We start from the raw sequence: 24,339 nt of genomic DNA, 5'->3' as shown, positions 1-24,339 counted from the left end.
ATGCAATACACTGTGCATCACATGCAACACCAGGCTGATGGACATCACCTCCAAGCAGTTACATGCTCCAGGCCACTGACACAACATCAGCAGAGTACACATACACACACAGGCACAGATCAATCACCTGCCATTGGCAACAGCGGAAACATGTGCCACTTGCCTGTGGGGTGTCACAGGTGTCGGGCTAGCTCAGCAAGTCAGACACACAGCACGGCTTACTTCTCACATCAGATGGGTAGAGCTGTTGCCTCCTCCATGCAGCTGTGGTGCAACACTTCACCTAGACACTCACCCACATGACAAGGGACATTCACACACCTCAATGTCCAGGAGTGCGTACACATCACTTGGACACTCTCACCACAGGTCCACTCAACTCACACACATCTGTTGGTACAGTCACCTGTCACACCGGGGGGACCACTGAATCACCTCAGGACAATAGCCACAAATATGCCACCAAGAATTTGCCAGGCTGAATGTGTCATGCACTATGCAGTGAATGTCACAGTAAGCACAATGCAAGTGAGGAGTGCACACAGGAACTACAACATGCTCTGTATGGGAGACATAAGCCTTTCCCCCCCCCCGGGACCCACTCTAAACAACATTGCATGTCTGTCACACCTGGACACAATGCCAGAAGTGACAGTCACAAAAAAGACGCACAGTCAAAGTTAGTGGAGTCAGCACTCACCTGCTCCCCTGGTCTCCCGTAAAGGCTGGGGTACTGTGGAAGGAGGACATTCAGCAATGCCTCATTCTCCTCAAGTGTGAATGACTGGGCCCTCTCCACAGTCCGCGACATGGTGCCAGAGGAAGCACAGACAGCAGCAGTGTGGTCGACAGGAAAGTTGTGCAGGCAAGTGCCCTCTCATGGGTTCTGGCTGACTTATATCTGTCTTGCTGGGGGCTTACATTTACAGGAGTACAGAGTGATTGGTCAGGCTCATTTGCATCCTACGTTTCATCCAATCCCTTTAAACATACACCAATGACACAAATTGGCATGGTTCAAATTTTGAGCATCATAGCAAGGCAAACACCACTTTGCAACATTGTAATTTTTGGCCCAACTGACTTTTCAAGCCCACCTGATGGCCACATTGCAACTGAAATCTCTGTATCCATGACAACCAGCATGCATTTTGGGCCTAATACTTGTCCCCCTATATAATTTTTGAATCCAAAAAACATGTACGGTGCGTTTCACACGTACCCGTACACATACGGCACCACTACAATAGTGATACGCACCATACACACGCTCTGAGAGCGTGTGTACGGTTCGTATCACTATTGTAGTGGTGCCGTAGGAGTACGTTTGTGTACGGTCCATACCACGCGTACTCCTACGGCACCACAATAGTGATACGCACCGTACACACGCTCTGAGAGCGTGTGTACGGTCCGTATCACTATTGTAGTGGTGCCTTAGGAGTACACATGTGTACGGTCCGTACCACGCGTACTCCTATGGCACCACAATAGTGATACGCACCATACACACGATCATTGAGCATGTGTACGGGCCGTACCACGCGTACTCCTACGGCACCACTACCACAGTGATACGGGCCGTACACACGCTCTGATGACTCCCATGAATTGATAGTCACCCTTCGTGACAGTCATCTGTCATGGATTTTTGATTCTGATGAAGGCATCAATGTGGGTAAAACTTCCCTCTGAAACATACGGGATGCTACGTGTGGACATAGTGTGGGACATCCCCATAACAGGCTCAATGGGGAATTGAAGCCTCTCCATGTGCGGCAGGAGGTGTTTGGCTCATCGCCTTAACTTGTGTGCCAGTTCATTGGGATTTACAACATCCGTGTTGTGAAGGGGGTGTCCAGCGTAGGTCCCACATGTTTCTGTCAAATGACCTGTGTGTGTGTTCATATTGATGCATTTCCCTTAGTGTGAGTTTGAGTAATATAGGTGTTCCTCACCCTTAAAAGTGCCTCAGCTCTGTCAATGCAGGTCTCTTGCCACTTTGCATGCGTCATCTCTGGCATAGTTGTCAAAGATTGTGCATATGAGTGTATGTGTAGTTTGGAAACATGCATGCAGTTCTTCATGGATAATGATCTCTATTTAGCATGGAGTCCATGGTTGTGTATGTATTTTGGCAGGTTGCTCCCCACAACGGGCCCTCAACGCCTGCTGAGGGTGTGTCTCCTGTGCGCAGCTTGCCCTTCTTTTTCCTGATCCTGTGTCAGTCATCTTTGGTGATTGTTCATCCAAGTCAAAGTATGCTTTATTCGAATTTCATTCATAAAAGCAGAACACAATTACAATAACAGTTACATACAATAGATTAAAATACGATTAAATTACAATCAGGACAACAGATACAAAGCGTACTTCTACAAATTACTGACTTGATGATACCCTAGAAAAACATACTGTACTATTGGCGGTAAGTGGTTTTTTTAAGAAAAGGTAAAATGATTAGATAAAAATAGATTAAAAACCATGATATGGAAAATTTAAATGCAGAAGAAAATGACATGGCAGAAAATAGTCGAAAGACTAGCAGTCTCTCCCAAAACAAGAGAATAGTCAAATGACTAGCAGTCTCTGTCTGATCAACCACGCCCAGCCTAAGTATTTTGCAGTGGCTACTGAAATCCAGGGCAAAGTGCTAGTACATATAATACGCAGGGCCGCGGTACCACTGGCTGTTCCCAGGTTTTTACACATTGGGGACAGCCAGATACGCCGCGGGGCCGCGTAAAACTTTCAAGCAAATAGAAAATGACCGATGGTTTCTTTACTAATACCACAGGCAGGACATCTATCACAGGATCCCTCTTCCCACTTTGATAACAAAAATTTGAGGGGAAGTGCACCTGCTCTCAATTGAAAAAGGAGCTTCCTTTCTCTGGGTCTTGTTATGATGTCCCAATATGGTTCTAAACAGGGATACATCTTGGCCTCTAGGAACTCTCCGGTCATAGAGCCAGCACTGGAGCTACTCCAATGCCGGCGGGCAACCATTTCCCAGTAAGTAATCTTTAGAGTGCTTTTTGATGGAAAAATGGCTCTCGCCGGATCGTCCCAGAGTGTGCACAAGCCGAGCTCAGAGAGGGATGTCCTAAGCGATTTTAACCATCCTATTTTGTGGTAAACATCGGATCGTATGATATCTAGAAAGCCCTCTGCATAGTGGGAAAGCACAGGAGTCGTCCATAGCCTGCGCCAATACAGGATCGGACGAAGTTGGACCAAATCTGAAATTGCTCTTCTACCCAGGTCATATTTGAGGGGCAACAATGGGGTGCTTTTAGGAACACCTGTTATTGCCCTAAAGAATTTATTCTCTGAGGATTGAAGAGCAACAACCTTCTCAAAGCCCCAGAGCTCAGCACCATCGAGAGCGGAGCCTAGAGCTTTTGCTTTGTAAACCTATAGGGCAGGTTTTACAGGTTTGGTCAGTGATTTTCTGTGCTCTATGCAAATAGCACCGGCCAGTTGCCTGTGTCTCAGTGTAGCGATATCAATATGATGCCGCCAACTCTTCTCGCTAGATATATGCATGCCCAAAAATGTAAAGGTATTCACTACTTCTAGCGGACGGTCATTTAAAATGATTTTGGATTTAAAGCTACGGTGGGGGTTAAAAGTCATAAGCTTTGTTTTGGCAGTATTGACCTCTAGGCCATATTCCCCACAGAAATGGTCAAAGATAGACAAGGCAGACTGCAATCCACTTGGAGTTTTAGATAGGATGAGCGTGTCGTCTGCAAACATTAAAATAGGGATTTTAGTCCCAGCTAAAAAAGGGGCGTCCACTTGTGCAGAAGTCATGTGAGCAACAACGTCATTAATATATAAGGTAAAAAGGACGGAAGCCATTGAACATCCCTGTCGGACTCCCCTCTCAACAGGGAAGTCCGAGGTTACCGAACCTAATCCCCCCCACTGAATTCTAGCATAAGTAGATTCGTGTAGCCTCATTATTAAAGATAATAGGTCGCTAGGAAGACCCTGCTTTTTGAGAACCGACCATAACTTAGATCGGGGGACAAGGTCAAAAGCGGCCCGTAGATCGACAAAGGCCGCATACAGGCTTCCTTTACCCAGCACAACCGTCTTCCATTGTAATAAGGTAAAACGGAAAACCTGATCCACCGTGCTTGTGGATCGTCGAAAGCCAGCCTGAAATGGTGAGAGAGCATTAGTCTCTTCTACCCAATCCAGGAGCCTGTTGATGATCACACGTCCCACGACCTTTTGAATGGTATCTATAAGGCTTATTGGCCTATAATTACCCGGGAGGGATCGATCACCTTTCTTAAAGACAGGAATGATTACTGCACCCTGCCAAGATTTTGGTACTGCTGCACCTAGAGCAATAGCATTAATAAGAAGGTGAATATACTGACACCAGCGCTCTTTATCATTTACAAATAGATCAGCTGGCACTCCATCAAGACCAGGGGCACGTCCACAAGCGACCGTATTAAGGGCCAGCATAATTTCAACTATTCCAAAGGGGTTTGCTTTGGGAAGATCTACACTAGTTTCCTGGGCCAAGTTATCATTGTTTGGTGCAGCGTACTGATTTTTGAAGAATTTTATCCATTCTTCTTCAGGGACATTGTTATGTGGGGACTCGGGAAAACCCGATTTTCCCCACCTGACAATGTGCCAGAATAACCGAGAATCCCTGCTATCACTAGCTGCCTTTAACTCGGACCAGTGGTGTTCGTCCCAAGCTTTTTTAGCCTTGGATATGCTAGTTTTATAGTTCTTTCTGGCGGCTTGGATTAAAGCAGATTGCCCCCCCTTAATAGCTTTACTTAGAGCTAATCGTGTAACCCTGCACTGTTCATTATACCACTTAGCAGGCTCAAAGGCTCTGTTACCTTTGTTTTTCACAGGTTTGAGGAAATACTTTTTGATTGCACAAAAAAGGGAGTTATGTAATTCCTCGACCTTATCTAAGCCAGTGCCAAGTGAGTTGAACTGCTCAATAGCTGATATTGCTATATCAACCTGATCCTTAATGTTAGCAATAGCCTGGTGGTTGATTACTACGCTTTCCCACTTTAATCTCCGCATATCATTTGTGGGAATAATCCGGGGAAGGGCAGTCACAGGAGAGCCTGAAGGCGGGGTAGTGTGGGACCACCATTTGTGAGTTGTGCACAGGGGGTTGTGATCACTCTCGATCCTTTCTACAACCTCCATATCACAAATCAAAGGCCATAATTTTGGACTACATAACACGTAATCAATTCTACTGTTATGTCGGCCATTATCGAATGTACTTGTCCCATTCCTATCACCACTAGTCCTACCATTAAGGGCTCTTAGACCCTTTTCATAACATAGAGTGTTTAGACCAATAACATCGGCGGTCCAACGCACAACCGGAGGGAGCTCTAGTTTAGGAATGCCCCATTGTCGATCCTCCTCATCACCAAATAAGTCATCTTCGTTAATTAGGGGTTCAAATGTTCTATTAAAATCACCCGCAATGACGATATTGTTGTTCGGGGAATGGATGTCGAGAAGACTATCCAAGGCAACTAAAACCTCGGACCTCCCGCCCCTATTACTCCAGACATAAACGTTGTAAATATCCAGGCAACCCAGTTTATCTAAATCCAATCTAATTAGTTGGATGTCATGATTTTTGGTATCAACAACTTTAATAACTAGCTTTAAACACTGGCGAACCCATATTGTTAGGCCTCCCATGGGTCTACCCCTAGGGCCCTTTGAAGCGGGCACAGAATAATTCAGATAACCCTGAGCAAAACAGGGTTCACATGTCCAAGTCTCCTGGAATATGCATAGGTCGAGTTTATTGACAAAACATGTCCACTCCATAGATTCCAATTTGGAGGTCAACCCAGCAATATTCCAGGAGAATAAGTTCCCCATAATTCCCTGAAAGTTGGTCGGGCAATTAACTAGAGGTAGAGGATCAAAAACAGTGTGATGATCAGAACAAACATCTGTACCTACTTCCAATAGTGTGTTTCTTAACTCATTACAAAGAAAAAATTAGTCAGATGATGGCTCATCAAGACTCACTATCATTGCCTTGTTGTTGTTGAGTCAATCTACATCTTCAAGGTTTGCTAACACCTCATATCGATTACTCGACCGGATCGGAAAGTTAGGTTGTATACAAAGTGGAGCCCCAAAGTTGGATGTGGAGCCTGGCCTGGATCTAGAGAAAAAATAGGTTAATTCCCAAGTAGTGATGGAAGACCTCCTATGATTTGTATGCCAATTTAGGATGTGGCTAACAGCTCTGGAGTCCCTAAAATTAATTAAGATAATGTCCCCATTTATATTTTTTGGTGTATTACCCAACCAAGGTAGACGCCTAACATGTAAAATTTCCCCATTGATGTACGAAGGGAGAGGGCGGTTTTGTCCTAGCCAATGGATAACCTTATTTTTTAATTGTGGATATCCTTCTGTGGCATCGTCCGTTAGAGTGGGGACACCCGCAAGCACCACTACAAGAGGGACAGCTTCCGGTGGAAGGTCGATAGAAAAAGGCCCTCGTGTCTTAGCCATGGGAATCAAGTTGCAACTTTTACTAACAGTCATTGAACCCACCTTGTAATGGGATATTTCCCCCCCGGCAATCTCTGTCTTTGTTTAAATGAATTGACTTAGGAATGGTAGTTCTTCTAGCATAGTTATTGGTTGCATTATTTGTACTACAATCAGCTTGAGAAACTGTCTCATGTGATGATGGTAGAGTGGGAGGTGGTACAGCAGAAGCTGAGACAGTAGAGAACGCCATTGTTGGCTTTACAGAACTCACAGATGAGTCCCATTTGCCACCCATTAGAGATTCCACTTTCTCCAGCCTTTTTTCGATAGTTTTTAAACTGTCGACAATGGGTAGCATAAGAGATTTAAATACTTTATCTATGTTACCCATTAATTCCGCGATAGTGATGTCATTTACAGAACAGGATACAGAGGTACCAGGAAGAGATATACTGTCGGTACAGGGAGTAAGGCCTGTATCAGTATGAGCCAGTGTAGAGTTATAGCTGGATTTATTTTTACTTTTATGTGGAGCAGAGTCTATCTTCCTCCTTTTCCTGGACAACGAGTCTGACGATTTAGATGTCCTAGGGGAGATGACTTTTTGGGATAAAGGCTCCGTGGCTTGCGATAATGTATCAATCGGTGCAACTGGTTCACTAATTACATCAATGGGAGAAGATAAAATAGTTAAAGGCGGGTCTTTAGATAAATCAACCGTGATTGGGTTACCAGGGGATATTAGGAAGTCGTTATTATCCGGGAGATGTAAAGTTTCTTGGTGGGAAGGGGCACTCTTATCTGAAGGAGTTGCTTCATAAGGAGAGGATGAAATTAAAGACATGTTTTTAATATGCTCTATAGAGTTACGACGCCTCGCCCTTAGTTCTGTAAGAGTGGCTTCTCGATCTGACACTGGGTTAATTTCAGTAAATAACTGTCAAGGGTACCCTTGTTAGAGTAATTAGCCATGATGGTGAGACTAGTGACCCAACCCCGAGCAACAGCAGTCACCAATACTAGGACGCGTCAGTGAAATAATATAAAAGAACACTAAGCTAAAAATAGTCCGCTAATAGTAACAGCCAAGCAAGAACAGTACAATCCAAAGTCAAGGGGGTGGGCCCAGCCTCGGCCTCCTTCGGCTCCTAAGGGCTACAGAGGGCCCGCCCTTTGCCCGGGCTTAGCCCGGCGTCGCCCGCGCGCGTCCCGCGACGCGGAGGGAGCCGCGACCTTTTGTGCGCCTCCGGGCGCGTGGGCAGCGTCAGCAGGCGCAGAGACTCCTGGGAGCTGTAGTCTCCCCCTGCTAACGGCCGCAAGATGGAGTGACGGCGGCGGCAGGGGAGACCCACAGCGGAAGGCACACAGGAGCAGCGCTGGGAGTGCGGTCAGAGCAGGGCAGCAACGAGGATCCCCACAGGTTAGGCAGCCACGCTTCGTCCGATTTAGATTTAAGTTTTCCCCATTTGCTCGGGGTCAGCCATGAGTCACCTGACACCCCTTCCTTTATGTACGCATGTTACAGTTGTCCTTTCTGACCTCCTTGTCTTTGTGTGCTACCTAGTTTCCAGTACATGCCGCCTGCTGCTGCGGCCCCTGCGGCAAGGGCCCACCAAGTTCCTGTATTCTGCAACCCACACACCTCCAAGATGCTCCTCCCTTCCTCCCTCCACCCATTCATTTGGCTGTCATCAGCTTGTCTGTGCCACTATTGCGGTCACGCCGTGCCAAAGGCTGGAACGTCAGCGCATGCACCGGGAACATCGCACAAGCCTCATGTCCTTGCATGACCCACATCACACAACAGTCTCATGTTGCTGTCACCCTCCAAGCAATGTCCAACTGAAAATCAACCTCCTGCTCCCAGGCATACCCTAAGCGCACACACAACACCTTCGCATGCTGAGTGTGCAACTCCAACTGCCTATACAGCGCTGCCCCGCCTCCCAGGCCCTGTCACACCAACCAGGTCATGTCCCTCCTACTCCACACAGGCTCCGTCCAAAAGCACGCCATTGGACTCTGTTACCTCCTCAACACAACAGGCCCACACATCACCTTCATGACAGTGACCTGGATGAAAGAATCCTCAGCACACAACTTCCTCATTGCCATCTCAAACGGATACAAGAGCACCCGCAGGGATGGCACTAACAATCACGGAGGATGAATTGATATCAATTCACAAGTACGCACTCAGGGTTACAAATCCGGTTTGGCACAAAACCCCTGCAAACCCGCTGAGTAACACTCCTCTACAGATCTCTAGGACTACATCCACAATTTCGCTAAGCCATCAACACGTCCATCTTCACGCATGCTCTCACATCCACAGGATACATGTGGCTGTTGCACAGGAACTTCTGGCTGGATGAGAACCACACCAGCATCCATAACTGGTCCATCCACATTAGCACCCACGTCTACGACATGCAACACACTGCCACACACCCCGCTACCAATTCCCTAACGATGCTTGATGTAAGTCAACACAGACATGCTGTATGTGACACTGGAACCAACACCACCGCCACACCCTGCAACCTCACACACTGGATCAGCAACTGATCCAACAATCTAGCCACATTGACGGACTTTCCTGTGACGCACAACAACAATTAAGCCACCTGGGACAAGGCAGGCCTACTGGACTCATGCACGTCTAGCCAGACTCTTGTGCACAGCTTGCAACACAAATAACCATCAGTGGCCTTACAACCCTGGAAAACGGCACACACAGCCATCAACATATCATCAGCAAGGACCATTGGAGATCCTTCAGATGGGGCCGAGGCCAAAAAACGCACGACATCAAGGAGCTCATCAGCATTGTGAGTGCACTGACATCAGCTCTCCATCCAAAAGACACCCCACCCTTGCAAGGCTGAGACAATCCCTTGCAACTTTCTACCACTGCAAGCTCATGGACATACACGCCAGCCTTGGCACACAGAAGCAGACAGCACAATTATACGCGGGACCAACCCCCCTCACTTTTTGGACTTTTTGGACCTCACTTTTTGGACCATCTGCAGGAAATACAACACCCGGCTCATGTGGAACATCCACTGGTGACCTCCATCAGGCCCCTTCCCACACAACATCTCAACCACATCATTCCCCATCCCTGTAGCCCCCGTCCAGCACGTCATGGATGTATCGTTGGAGTTAGCCACATTCCATGGTAGATAGAGGCATGCAGTGACCCTGGCCCTTCTTAGACAATGGACAGCAGGAACGCAGGCTCTCAAAGAACATCACCGTGCTTCCCTAGCCAGCAAATGTCATCAGGAAGACATTCAATGAGCACCTGACAAACTTCCTCCAGGCAAAGATCTCCAGGCAACCTGCACAAGACCATCTTCCAACGTAATCACACCACTGCAACCGTCATCATTGCCACCAACCACGGCAACTTTGCCCTGCTAAAAAATGGTGAGGCCACCCCCATTGACCTCTCCACAGCATTAGACACAATGTGCTCACACACTGTCAGCTCACACATCTCCAACACTGGTATCCAGAGGATGGACCAGGATGAAATCACCAAGTAGCTCACCAGCAAGGCCATGGGAGTCGGACTCAAGCCTTAAGCATGTAGTACAGTGGCGTCATCTGGCACATGGCCCAGGGCTCATCTCTCAGCGTGTCAATCTTCAATGTGTCCATGACCCTCCTCTCCACCATCACATGCACACACAACCTCATCATCATCTCGTATGCCATTGACAGACAGCTGCTCCTCACCCTTACCAAAGACACAGCCATTGCCAGTTCAAACCTTCAAGAAGGCATGAGGTCCGTTGATGAATGGCTGAACATCAGCCACCTGAGGCTGGACTTGGCCAGGACTGAGGTAATCATCTGAGGATTGTCCCCTTACAGCTGGCTCAACTCCGTGCATCCAACCTTGCCCTGGCCAACATTCTTCACATCCACCGAACTCCATCATGCAGGAGATGGTTCTCCCACCTGGCCATACATACCTGGGACTCCCTCCCCGGAAAAATCCACATGGGCCTCGACGCCTCTACGCCTTAATGATACTCTTCCAAATAGGTCTGTCCGCACAGTATTGCAAGCACCCCCTCAGCAGCTTGAGGCCATCACGGGTGAGTAGTGGGCTCCATGTCTGTATTGGATGATACATTGTGACCCATGTGTGTCCTGTACCGAACTCAGATCCCAGGGTATGGATGGCTGGACTTAGTTAAAAAATCAGGCATAGTTTGACATTTCCCCACACGTATGTTGTGGACTGATGCAAAATGACTGCAACATCTAATTAATAATAATAAGTTTTATTCTCGGTGGGGGGCATGTTTTGTAGGAAAAAACAGTAGGTGCTATACAGTGTGCCTAGAATCCAAAGTTCACAGGGGGGGATGAGATCCTTGGCATTTGAAGTCATCAGAGTCCAGTACACAGTGTTTGTCATCATTGGTCAGACTGTGACCAGCAAGTCCATGTGGCAGAGAATGTCAGTGAATGAAGTGATGCTGTTGCGCATGAAGGCCAGGTGCCAGGCCAGGTGACCTGGGAGATGTGGATGGCCCGCTGCCTCTCACGGTCTTTTCCGTGGACGACCCACCTTCCTTGGGGGACCCTTAGATGCAGGCCGATGCTTGGGAGGCTCTGTCGGACGAATCCTCCTCCTCCTCCCTCCCTGTGGATGGTGTTGGTCTTCGCCTGGTGGCACAGGGAGGGTTGCCCATGTTGTCGGCGATCCGACGGAGTGAACGGCTTATGTCCGTTTGCACTGCCAGGAGCTCAGCCAGTCTTGCCTCCATCCGTCCTTGGTGTTGTTGTTGACTGGCGTGTTGCTCGGCCTGCTGGTTCTTAATCTCTGTGAGGGTCTCCACTACCTGGATCATGGCCCTGGTGTCACACCGGTATGCGTCCATGATGTTGCGTATGTGTGACATACCGGTCCCTTCAGCTGGCTGGTCAGGTTCTCTCCTCCGCCTGCCTCCACTCCCACCACCCCTGCCCACACGAGCCTGACCTGCCGTTGTGGGCACATCGGGTCTACGGGACCCCTGAGGGATGGCAGTTGCGGGGTTGTCTGCCTCCTCCTGGGTGCCCGGCGAACCTTGTCCCTCCAGGTCAGACTGGCTCAGTAGTTCAGTGCGGGCAGGGCTCCTGGGTGTCTCCTGGGATGTGGGAGGAATGGGGGTGGTGGTTGGCACAGATGTTCCTGGCGCAGGTGCTGCAGGGGCTTGGACACCATAGGGTCCAGGCGGGTTGGGGTCATCCGCGGAGTGTTGAGAGGCGTCGCTGCCGGTGGGCTCAGGTTCCTCCCGATCCTGGGACTGTGATTCTTACCCCCCATTGTTGGGGGGAGATCCATGAGGTTGCCCTGTGTGTGAGAGAGAGACAATGTTTTGCTGTTTCATGCGACATCCATGTTTCATACATATTCAAGTTAACACAGTTCCTCCAGGTAGTTGTATGTGCCTAGCATTCTCCTCAAAGTTCACTTGTGGATGGGTATGTTGCGGGGGACAGATTGATATGTTCTCCTGAGTGTTAGACATGTAGATTTTTGTCTTGGATGCTTCTTTGGCTAGGGATTGATCTTGTTGTGTCACATGTCCATTGTGAGGGTGGGTAAATCCATTGGCTGCCCCGGGGGTGTGTGCTTGTGTAAGGGGTGTGTGTGACGGGGCCTGCTGGTGGGTGTAGTGTGATTTGGCAGTGGTCTCCCAGGTGATGTATCTGTCCCCCCATGGAGCATGCTGCCATGTCAGTGAGTGTGAGTTCCTGTCCTAGATATTTGAGCTTGTTGTGTTGGTGTTTGAGTTTGCAGTGGTCACAGGAGGGCCTTGTGCTGCCTACAGCAGAGCGAAGTGTCAGCTACCTTGTCAGTACTTTGCCAGTCCCTGTGCATTGAGCATGGTGCATGGGTATGTACCTGGGCCATATAGGCTGAGGGCAATGTTGTCTGATTCAGAGTAGAACAATGCGTTTTGTGAGCACCCCCCTCCCAGCATCCCGGACATCCAGTCTTGGGTTAGTGCTTCGTGTAGGCTGGGACATAGCATGGCCTTGCTTTGTGAATGGAGCATACACATGTTAGTGGCATGAGCGTTGTTTTTGAGTGTGGTTGTGTCCGGTGAGGGCTTGGGGGTAGTTGCGTGCATTTTGTGTAGTTGGGGTGTGGATGCCATTCCCCCCATGTTCCATGAGTTGTTTGTGTACTCACCAGGCTCTGGAAGTCCTTGCAGTCCGTGTACTCCAACCGGCGGAAGCATGGCCATCACCTTCTCCTCCCAGAGATGTTAATGTACCGGTATGCGGGGCAGCCCACCTCCAGTGATGTTGCTCTGGGCATAGTCCTCGTTCATTTTCCGCTTGACTGCCCTCTGCAGATCGTACCACCTGGCTTGGCATTCATTCCTGGTCCTTCTGATGGGTGCAACAGCATTCACCCTATCGACGATCCTCTGCCACAGGCGTGATTTTTCGGCTATGCTGGTCTGTCTGACCAATGTTCCAAAGAGCTGTGGCTCGACTCTGATGACTTCGTTGACAACGATGTCCAGCTCCTTCCTTGTGAACTATGGATTCTTGTCTGTGGGCATGGTGTGGGGTGAGGGTGTGGATGGTTGTGGGTGTGTGGGTGTGAATGTGAAGGTGTGTGTGGGAATGTGAAGAGGGGGTATGTGTGAATGAGTTTGTGTGAAGGTGTATATGTTGAGGTGTATGGGTGGAGTTGTTGTGGTGTGCTCTGTAGCTGCAGTGAGTCTGTTGCAAAGGCTCATGGTTTGTGTGTGTGGGCCCTTTTTATTGGTCAATTTGTGGGTGTGCCTGAGTTTGAAATTTTGGTGGGTGTGTTATAAGAGGTGGTTGTCAGTTTGGGCCTCTGTTTGCCTGTTTGGATGTGCCAGGTCAGTCATTTTGATGTATTTTCTACTGTAGACGTGTTTTGTGGTGTTGTGCGAGTCGAATTGACCCTCCTTGTGCTGTTTTACCGTGTCCTTGTTCAGTACGAGTCGTTTTCGCATATGTAAGGTGCGTACATACACGAGGTTGTTGTACCGTGCTCGCATACGCTATGTTGTTGTGAGGTCCGTACATACACGATGCTGGGGGACGGTGCTGTGGTACGGTGCGTCCAAGTACAGTGCTGGGGTACGGTGCGTCCAAGTACGGGGCTGGGGTACGGAGCTGGGGCACGGTGCGTCCAAGTACGGCTGGGGTACGGTGCTGGGGTACGGTGCATACAGGTACGGAGCTGGGGTACGGTGCTGGGGTACGGTGCGTCCAAGTACAGGGCTGGGGTACGGTGCGTCCAAGTACGGTGCTGGGGTACGGTGCGTCCAAGTACGGGGCTGGGGTACGGAGCTGGGGTACGGTGCTGGGGTACGGTGCTGGGGTACGGTGCTGGGGTACGGTGCGTCCAAGTACGGTGCTGGGGTACGGTGCGTCCAAGTACGGGCTGGGGTACGGTGCTGGGGTATGGTGCGTCCAAGTACGGTGCTGGGGTACGGTGCGTCCAAGTACAGGGCTGGGGTACGGTGCCTCCAAGTACGGAGCTGGGGTACGGTGCTGGGGTACGGTGCATCCAAGTACGGGGCTGGGGTACGGTGCGTCCAAGTACGTTGCTGGGGTTCGGTGCGTCCAAGTACGGGGCTGGGGTACGGAGCTGGGGCACGGTGCGTCCAAGTACGGCTGGGGTACGGTGCTGGGATATGGTGCATACAGGTACGGAGCTGGGGTACGGTGCTGGGGTACGGTGCGTCCAAGTACAGGGCTGGGGTACGGTGCGTCCAAGTACGGTGCTGGGGTACGGTGCGTCCAAGTACGGCTGGGGTATGGTGCTGGGGTATGGTGCGTCCAAGTACGGTGCTGGGGTACGGTGCTGGGGTACGGTGCGTCCAAGTACGGTGCTGGGGTACGGTGCGTCCAAGTACGGGCTGGGGTACGGTGTTGGGGTATGGTGCGTCCAAGTACGGTGCTGGGGTACGGTGCTGGGGTACGGTGCGTCCAAGTACAGGGCTGGGGTACAGTGCCTCCAAGTACGGAGCTGGGGTACGGTGCTGAGGTACGGTGCATCCAAGTACGGGGCTGGGGTACGGTGCGTCCAAGTACGGTGCTGGGGTTCGGTGCGTCCAAGTACGGGGCTGGGGTACGGAGCTGGGGCACAGTGCGTCCAAGTACGGCTGGGGTACGGTGCTGGGGTACGGTGCGTCCAAGTCCGGTGCTGGGGTATGGTGCTGGGGTACGGTGTGTCCAAGTACGGTGCTGGGGTACGGTGCGTCCAAGTACGGGGCTGGGGTACGGTGCGTCCAAGTATGAGGTTGGGGTACGGTGCTGGGGTACAGTGCGTCCAAGTACGGGGCTGGGGTACGGTGCGTCAAAGTACGGGGTTGGGGTATGGGGCTGGGGTACGGTGCGGACATGGGGGGGACTGTGTTGACATACGGGGGGACGGTGATGACATACGGGGGTACATGCGGACATACGCGGGGGGAGGGGGGTCTGTACGACTCGTATCCCGGCCACAAGTTTACACGGGATACGAGTGGTACAGAGTTCGCTCCGTACGGGACGTTTTACATACGCTTGTGTATTCGGGAGGGCGGTACGGATCGTACTTGTGCGCTCGGACTTCAGTTTTACGATTTGTACGTAAAACAGTCCGGGTACGTCTCGTAGACCTTTTCCCGATACGATTTGCATGTATTTTTCACGTTCGAATCGTACTTCACCGGTGGGACGGGACTTGTACGATTCGTACGTAAAAAAATACGGATACGAGTCGTACGGAAAAATATTTTACCCGATCGGAATCGGCACCCAAATGTCTAACTTTACGTTTATGAATCAGGCCCTCTGTGTTTTTAGCAGATGTAGCATATCTAACTAGATACATAAACAACAGTGTGTGATATGGTTGATTAGGGCACTGTAATCCATCGGATAGACCTTGGAGAAATAAATGAAAGAATATTTATCATTTGCTTGACTTCGTGTCGCAGAAACGAACGGCAGTGGGATGCAGCGGGACAACATGAATGACAAGGATGACTTCCATCTTGGACAAAATGGCCGAAACCGAGGCCAAGTTAACAAGAGTCAGGAAATGCACTTCTACACATCATAGAGGAAAAGACAAGTGTGCAATATCAATGTATACATGTATAATCAAATGTGAAAATACATTCTGCATGCTATTAATGATGCCCAAAAATATAAATGCACAAAAATCCTTTACACGCTCACCAAATAATGAGGGCTTACTGGAAAGTTAAATATGTGAATTCATAGTTACCCAATTGTGCCATGTTTTAGGAGTCAGCGTACATACACCGAGACCTGGAGAGCAGTGACACATTATGCAGAGTTCAAACACATACAAATCAGCAAAACAAACTGATGTGTTCTATAGGGTCCCCCTACAGTCGCCTGGGTCAGAATTCCAACCCTCTGGCACAGGGATTCAGTCATTAAGCCATTCTGAATTAGAAATTCAGTTGTGCGCAACCCATACGCAACCCACTGAGCAATATTTTGTAGGAAGTGTTTCCTGTTAACTATCAGTCCCATGAGATGGGTTCAAGGCCACAGTGGAACTTCAAACCCTGTTTTGTTAATGAATGACACAGAGGTGGCGATTCCGATCCTGGAAAAACCGGGTACGAATCGTCGGACGGAGCGTTTTCTCCGTTCGACTCGTACCCGGGAAAAACACCGTACAAAACATGCAAGTATGATTCGTACGGAAACACAATTTCCGTACGAATCGGAAAAAACACCGACCGACTTAAAAATACATACGAATGTGATCCGGGACAGCGCATACGCGAGTTAGGCAGATTTTTACGTACCAGCAAGTACGATTCGTACCGACAGCACTCCGGACGGCAACATTTTTTTACGGGACCCAAAAAGTGCCGGAAAAGCTAAGGACGCCGCGAAGCGTGAGGAAAAGGGGGCCCGGTACGCGCCGTACCCCCATCCCTACACGTCCGCACCGTACCCCCACCCCCCCCATGTACGCACCGTACCCCAGCACCCATATGTACATGCTCTGTACATACGGGGGTGGGGGTACACTCCGTACATACACAGGGTGGGGGTACGCTCTGTACATACGGGGGTGGGGGTACACTCCGTACATACGGGGGTGGGGGTCTGCTCCGTACATACGGGGGTGGGGGTACGCTCCGTACATACACAGGGGTGGGGGTACGCTCCGTACATACAGGGGTGGGGGTACGCTCCGTACATACGGGGGTGGGGGTACGCTCCGTACATACGGGGGTGGGGGTACGCTCTGTACATACACGGGGGGAGGGGGTACACTCTGTACATACGGGGGTGGGGGTACGCTCCGTACATACGGGGGTGGGGGTACGCTCTGTACATACACGGGGGTGGGGGTATGCTCCGTACATACGGGGGTGGGGGTACGCTCCGTACATACGGGGGTGCGGGTACGCTCCGTACATATGGGGGTGGGGGTACGCTCCGTACATACACGGGGTGGGGGTACGCTCCGTACATACACGGGGGTGGGGGTACGCTCCGTACATACGGGGGTGGGGGTACGCTCCGTACATACACGGGGGTGGGGGTACGCTCCGTACATACGGGGGTGGGGGTACGCTCCGTACATACGGGGGTGGGGGTATGCTCCGTACATACACGGGGTGGGGGTACGCTCCATACATACGGGGGTGGGGGTATGCTCCGTACATACGGGGGTGGGGGTATGCTCCGTACATACGGGGGTGAGGGTACGCTCCGTACATACGGGGGTGGGGGTACGCTCCGTATATACACGGGGGTGGGGGTACGCTCCGTACATACGGGGGTGGGGGTACACTCCATACATACACGGGGGTGGGGGTACGCTCCGTACATACGGGGGTGGGGGTACGGCGCGTGTACATATGGGTGGTGGGGGTACGGCGCGTGTACATATGGGTGCTGGGGTACGGTGCGTACATGGGGGGCTGGGGGTACGGTGCGGATGTGCAGGGATGGGGGTACGTCGCGTATGCGGGCACATGTTTGGACGTCTCCATGGTTGCTATTGAAGTTCGCTCCGTACGGTGTTTTTTCCATACTTTTGTACATTCGGACGGAAGGGACGGATCGTACTTGCGCGCTCGGACTTCAGTTTTCCGATTCGTACATAAAACTGTCCGGGGACGTGTCGGACACTTTTCCCGACCCAAGGACGTGTCGGGGAATTTTCCCAATGCGATTCGTATGTATTTTTTCACATACGAATCGTACTTGCCAGTTTGGACGGGACTTGTACGATTCGTACGTAAAAAATTCCGGATACGATTCGTACGGGGAATATTTTTAACGGATCGGAATCGGCACCAGAATATGTATTTTAAAATGAATATTTTAAAATCCAGGCCTAGCCCATACAATGTGATTGGTCACCACGCAAAACATGAAAAATAATGAAGCCAAGCAGGTCATGGAAAACGAACACAGACAGAACAATTCTAGCATTGCTATTTTATTTCTGTAGCCCTAGCACCCTCATTCTGCTACTTCTAGGCGCTATGCTAGTTTTAGCAGTGAACAATAAGCCTGTGCTCGAGGGGTGCACACAACGTTCCTGTTCTCATTGTGAAGTTGGTAGCCGGGTATTCCCTGTCATAAATAGCGAACAGTGAAAGCCCCTTCTTTTTGCCGTCACCTTCGACTAAGGCAGGTCCCGCAGTAGGCGTGCCCACACCTGCGATATACCCGTCACGAGGTCCCTTTCTCACCTATAGCCTTAACCTCTTCAGTGCCCCGCCCTTTCCCCGCCCTGTGCCGGGCCTTTCATTAGCGGGCGGGGTTCATGACGAGACGTCATGGGCACAGCGCAACCGCGCTCCATGACGAGACTATCTCATCATGGGCACTGAAGGGGTTAAACCTGGGTTTTGTAGGATCTAGTCGAGGTCACTGCTCGATGTATTTAAAATTATAAATTATAGCTGTGAGATTGTTATTCCAAATATTAAAGAATGATCACTGAATTTACAGACTTTGATCTTTTAGATAACAAGATGTGATAAACTCATAAAAGAGAATAAACAACAATCATGTCACCTTGTTTATTATGTTTGATACATGTTTGTATCAAACAATCCTAGAAAGTAGAAAGCAGGTGCACTTGATGCAGGCATTTTGTTCCAGGTGTGCTGCTGTCAAGCATGGACCTGTTTGTCCCGCTGAGACACCACAGCGACTCAGTTTGTTAGTTCTCAATTCCACCAGGATGCCAAAATCCTATTCATAGTGGGGGATCACTGACAGAATATAGAATGCCAAAATATCGAATTCCTTTCTACAAACAGGTAAGTACAAAAATATCGAATCCAAAATATTGTTGTAATAAATATAGTTTGTTAAAATATCGCATTTTTTAAATGTCTTAAAAGTAATTTAAAATAAATGAAATATTAAATATAATTAAGTAAAACATACTTAAAAATACTTAAATAACTTTAAAATTAATAAATAATTAATGTAAGTTAAAAAAATAAACATAAGTTTAAATTTTTTATTACATATATATATTAACGTAATATTAATAAAAAATATTCAATATTTTTAGCGTAGGATAGCAGGAGTGTAAAATTTACTATTCCCACTCTAGAGAGTGCAACAGTAGGGAAAGCGTTGGATAGGGTAGGGGTAAAAATTACAATCCCCATTCCAAAGAGTGCAACAGTAGGGAAAACGTTGGATAGCGGGAGGTTAAAAATTACTATTCCCACTCCAGAGAGTGTAACAGTAGAGAAAGTGTTGGATAGCGTAGGGGTAAAAATTACTATTCCCACTCCAGTGAGTGCAACAGTAGGGAAAGCGTTGGATAGCATAGGGGTAAAAATTACTAATGAATTAATATATATATATATATATTTTTTAATTATCAATCCCAATAAAAAAAATGTAATTACAATTACAAAATATTTAATAATTAATTATAAATACCAATAAATATTATTTATTAAAAACGAATTACCTATTAATAGTTAATTAACAATCAATTACTTTTCAATACCAAAAATTACTAAATAATAAAAAAAAAAAAATAATTGACAGTAAATTAATTATCGATATACAAAAATATTTTCAATAATTAATTAATTACAATTAAATTACTTCCCACCCTATTCCCCTATAAACCCACAACTTGCTATGAATAATAAATTAATACAATTAACATAATTAGCAATTAATCAATTAATAAAAATTAATTACCAATTAATAATAATTAATTACCAATTAATAATTAACTAACAATAAATTAATTAGCAATACCAATAAATAAAAATAAATATTTTCTTAATTACAATTAAATTACTTCCCACCCTATTCCCCTATAAACCCACAACCCGCTACAGAACTAAAACGCAAAATTAAATTAAAAATAATTAATAATTCCTAAAAATTACTATTTAATTTACTATAATTAAATTACTTCCCACCCTATTCCCCTATAAACCCACAACCCGCTACGGAATTAAATTATGCAAAAATTAAATAACATAAAAATCATTAATTAAAAAAAATTAAACATACATTACAAAAACTAATATACACTTTTAACACATATACTAACATACAAAACACTTACAAAATTTCAATATTATTAAAAATTCGATATATTATAATGCCTATATTATGTACTTCTATATTTTGACAGTCGATATTACTTACTTGCATTTCTATATTATTAACCACTATATTATGTCCATTCGATATTATGTCCATTCTATATTTTGTACTCTATATTATGTCCATTCTATATTTTTTTTCGATATTGTGTCCAGTTACCCATAGGGGAACGTGTCTAGTGCGGAGACAGTCAGGGGGAAGGGGGATCTGATGAGAGAAAGAGAGATGTCATTGTCGCAAAGCCCAGTTCTGTGGATAGCGTCAGCGTTAGATGCTCACCAGTCAGTTGCAACAGGCTTGAATTTTCTAAAAGAAGATCACTCAGTGATTACCTTGGCCTAACTAATTTTTTTCTGCTTAGCTACCCGTATTAAACCAGCTATACCTATGTTTGTCCCCTTTCCCACCTCCCTTCTCTTTTCTGAATGTGTGAGGCTAACTTGTGAACCCTTGACCCTGGAAGTAAGAAATGGGCTGTTTAATTCCCTCTGACTCTTGCACCTGCCTATTGTAAATCCAGCCTCAGATCCTCTTCAGCCAGGATAGCTTGATTCCAGTGGCACAGTGAGCCCAGGACCCACGTCTGGGCATACCTGGCGCACTTAGGGCGAGAAAGCAAAAGACACAAGGGTCAAGACTGATTTGCATATAGCTGGGTCCAAACTGGAATGGCATGGTGAGCAAAATAACAATGGATTTAGGCCCAGATCGCTGTACTGGGGTGAATGTATGACATTGTTCTGCATTCTGTCCATTAATAGTTCTTTTTGCATTTGTCACCCCGAGTGGGACGGGTATGCTCAGACGTGAGTCCCGTGCTCTCCATGCCACTGGAATCAAGCTATCCTGGCTGAAGAGGGGTGAAACTCCAAAGTCAGTCCTAGGATGCTTGTTTCCAGTCCAGGGAGGACCTGGCCTGGCAGTTCGGGCTGGACTGTTCCCATTGGGCACAGGGTCAAGACTGATTTGCATATGGCTGGGTCCAAATGGAATGGCCTGGTGAGTCAAAAAAACGATGGATTTAGGTCCAGATCTCTGTATTGGGGTGAATGTATCACATTGTTCTGCATTCTGTCCATCAATAGTTCTTTTTGCATTTGTCACCCCGAGTGGGACGGGTATGCTCAGACATGAATCCGTGCTCTCCATGGCACTGGAATCAAGCTATCCTGGCTGAAGAGGGATGAAACCCCGAAACCGGTCCTAGGATGCTTGTTTCCAGTCCAGGGAGGACCTGGCCTGGCAGTTCGGGCTGGACTGTTCCCATTGGGCACAGGGTCAAGGCTGATTTGCATATGGCTGGGTCCAAACTGTACTGGCATGGTGAGCAAAAAAACAATGGATTTAGGCCCAGATCTCTGTACTGGGGTGAATGTGTGACATTGTTCTGCATTCTGTCCATCTATAGTTCTTTTTGTACCTACTTAATGCAGCCTTTTAAACATGCCTCATGCCTGCTATTGTACCCTTTTGCCAGACTTAAACCTTTCCTAGGTCACTCAAGAAGGCAGGGCAACATGTATTTAAAAAGTAGGACATATCCTGGTAGTAAAAAACTCTTACATTTGTTTTTCACTACTGCAAGGCTTGCCTCTCCCATAGCTTAGCATCAGGTTACCTTACTACATTTAATAAGTGATAACTTTCAAGTGGGAAGCTTGAGTTTGGTGTCCAAACAATTGAAATTTAAAACCCTCTTTAATAGTAAAGCTGGATTTTAAGTCACAATTCTGCTAAAGTTACTTTTAGAAAGTTGTTTTTTTCTTGTCCAAACCATTTGGTGGGTGCAGCCTATATCCTGGGTCCCATGACTAGGTGCAGATAGCAGTTGGTGTTTGTGCATTCCTCCCAGACAATAAGACAAAGCAGTATAGGTGTTGTCAGGATGGGCCATCTCTGTCAGGATGATGTGGAGGAGCTGTCACCTACCACACTTGCACATCACAAAGACCCTGCCCCAGCACATTTACAAATAGTTTCACACTAGTGTTTTGTGCCCATAGACAAGAGGGACCGGGGCAGAGAGGGAGGAAGCCATAGTCAGCTTAGGGGTGGAAACCTCTAAAAATTTCTACTTGAAAGCTAGCCCAAGTATAAATATTAGACCCTCAGACCCAATCCCTCAGTATACTTTTGGACCTGTGGAGGCTCAGAAGAAGGACTGCTCTGCAAGAAGGACTGCTACTCTGCACCCCTGTTACTCTGCTACTCTGCTGCCTAAGTGAGAAGGACTGGACAGGCATCTTGAAACCACGACTACAGAGTGACTCAAAGGGTTAGTTTGGTGGTCTCCTGATCAAAGCCTCAGGGACAGAAAAGGCTCCAATCACCTTCAACCCAGCTCCTCGGACAGCTTGCTGTCAGTCCGACCCCCGCCCCCCGCTTTGAGATTATGACCATTTAACCAAGAGAGTGATTATCCACTGGGAATTTCCATGGAGGTTTCCTTTTACTTTCCCAAATACCCATGGGCTGCCCAATCTCCTACACTTTATTTGAGGGTTTGAATTCTTACTCATGACACATCGGCTAGGTTTCTTTTAGCTCCATGGGAATGTGCGGGCTGTTGGTTAGATCTTCTGGAATCCAGATGCACCCAGTCAGAAAAGAGTCCAGCTAACAGGGTCAAGACATTGAAGGTCAGTGAGCTAATGTCTATCAGCAAAAACAGTCCCTGGCTACACAGCAGAAGTGGAAGTCATCCCCCTGAGGAGGCCATTTCCTAGGCAATGTTTGGTAAAGACATCTAAAATTTGAGACACTCTGACAACTTCACACTCATTCACTCACTTCAGAGTATCTCAGACATTTAGGAAGACCACAAAGCTGCATCTGAACATCTGGGGGGACACTTGGGGTTCTTCAATAGAGAGACCATGTGGAGTGAAGAGTTAATGTTAAGTGAGAAATTAGTAGAATGGGAATCTGAATATGTATGTTAACCCTTTACCATTAAAAAACAGTCATTAACCTTCCAATCACATTTCATTTCTCGTTTAAGATCAACATGTTCTGGAGGTTGGCAACAGAAGCCAAGGCAATCAAGAACTCAGTACTGCTAGAAATCGGCAATCCTGGATTTCCAAACTGAAGTCTCTCAAACAGCAGCCGGTTGGTAAGTGTGAAGTGACGACATACAGGGTCTGCTGCAGGAGTTTACGAAGTAGGATTCATTGGTTTCCAGAGGAGGTAAATGCAGGATTCATGGGCCGGGCATTTGAAAATAGGAAACAGAGTCCTAGGTAGGCATCAGACTGGTAGCACTGACCTTCCTAGCTGAATCCAGGTCTAACATCAAACTACCAGTGGGAGTTGTACTAAAAAGAATGATGTGGGCTAGAAACCCAACTGGAAACCTCCAAAGGATAAAATATGAGGCTTCTCTAGCCAGTTTAGAAAGCAGGATGGGAGTGTGTCTGCAAATCTGGGACTATGGGACTCCACGAATGATGCCGCTCTGTGGGACTGAGATGACCTTGGCCAAGAGAAACAGAGTTTATAGTAGAGAAACTGATTATAGTTGAAGAGAAACAGATTATAGTAGAAGAGAAACAGATTTTTGTAAAAGAGAAACAGAGATTATAGTAGAAAATAAAAGGATTTTAGAAGAAAAGAAATAGATATAATAGTACAAGAGAAACAGAGATTATAGTAGAGTGATACAGTTTAAAGATTGCTGAGGAGGATAATAGAAAGGGAGTCATGAATCCAAAATCCAAAATTGGCTCAACAGTATGGGGCAGTGGTACATTTTTGGGTAAATTGTATTAATATAAGTATTTAAATTTAGCATCTCAGAAGGAAGCCGATCAGAGGGAAGGCCATGACGTGCTCTCATTCCATCAAAAAGGTTTAGTGAACCTTACAAGATTGTGATTCAGGCTTCCCAATTGTCCAAACTCTGCATGTTTAGGCAAACAGCTCCTTCTACCATTTGTTTTTATTTGACACACATAGGAATAGGTTAAATAGCATTATAAAGGAGTGAATAAAAAGCAATGTATTTACAGTTATTAATCTCTAGTTCTATTTATTTACACATTTTCAACCGTCACATCTTATATTTAGTTACACCCCCACTGGATTATGTTCCCATCAATATAATTTCTCTCTGTCTCATGAGTGAATATTACATTGTTTAAGATCTATCTACAGACA

The 24,339-nt window shown here is 47.4% G+C and overlaps 1 protein-coding gene across 1 annotated transcript in view; it reads left to right on the top strand.

The window, feature by feature from the left end:
- Nucleotides 1-24,339, top strand: part of LOC146869679 (natural cytotoxicity triggering receptor 3-like) — a 68,799-nt gene that overhangs the window by 11,024 nt on the left and 33,436 nt on the right. The window contains exon 2 of the mRNA XM_085640194.1: nucleotides 23,183-23,296. Coding sequence (XP_085496320.1) covers nucleotides 23,183-23,296 — 114 coding nt within the window. The remainder of the gene's footprint in view (nucleotides 1-23,182; nucleotides 23,297-24,339) is intronic.

This window comes from Triturus cristatus, chromosome 1_1 (genome assembly GCF_964204655.1).
Source record: "Triturus cristatus chromosome 1_1, aTriCri1.1, whole genome shotgun sequence".
Classification (NCBI taxonomy): domain Eukaryota; kingdom Metazoa; phylum Chordata; class Amphibia; order Caudata; family Salamandridae; genus Triturus; species Triturus cristatus.
The sequence above is the reverse complement of the archived record's forward strand: the minus strand, read 5'-3'. Positions and strand labels throughout refer to the sequence as shown.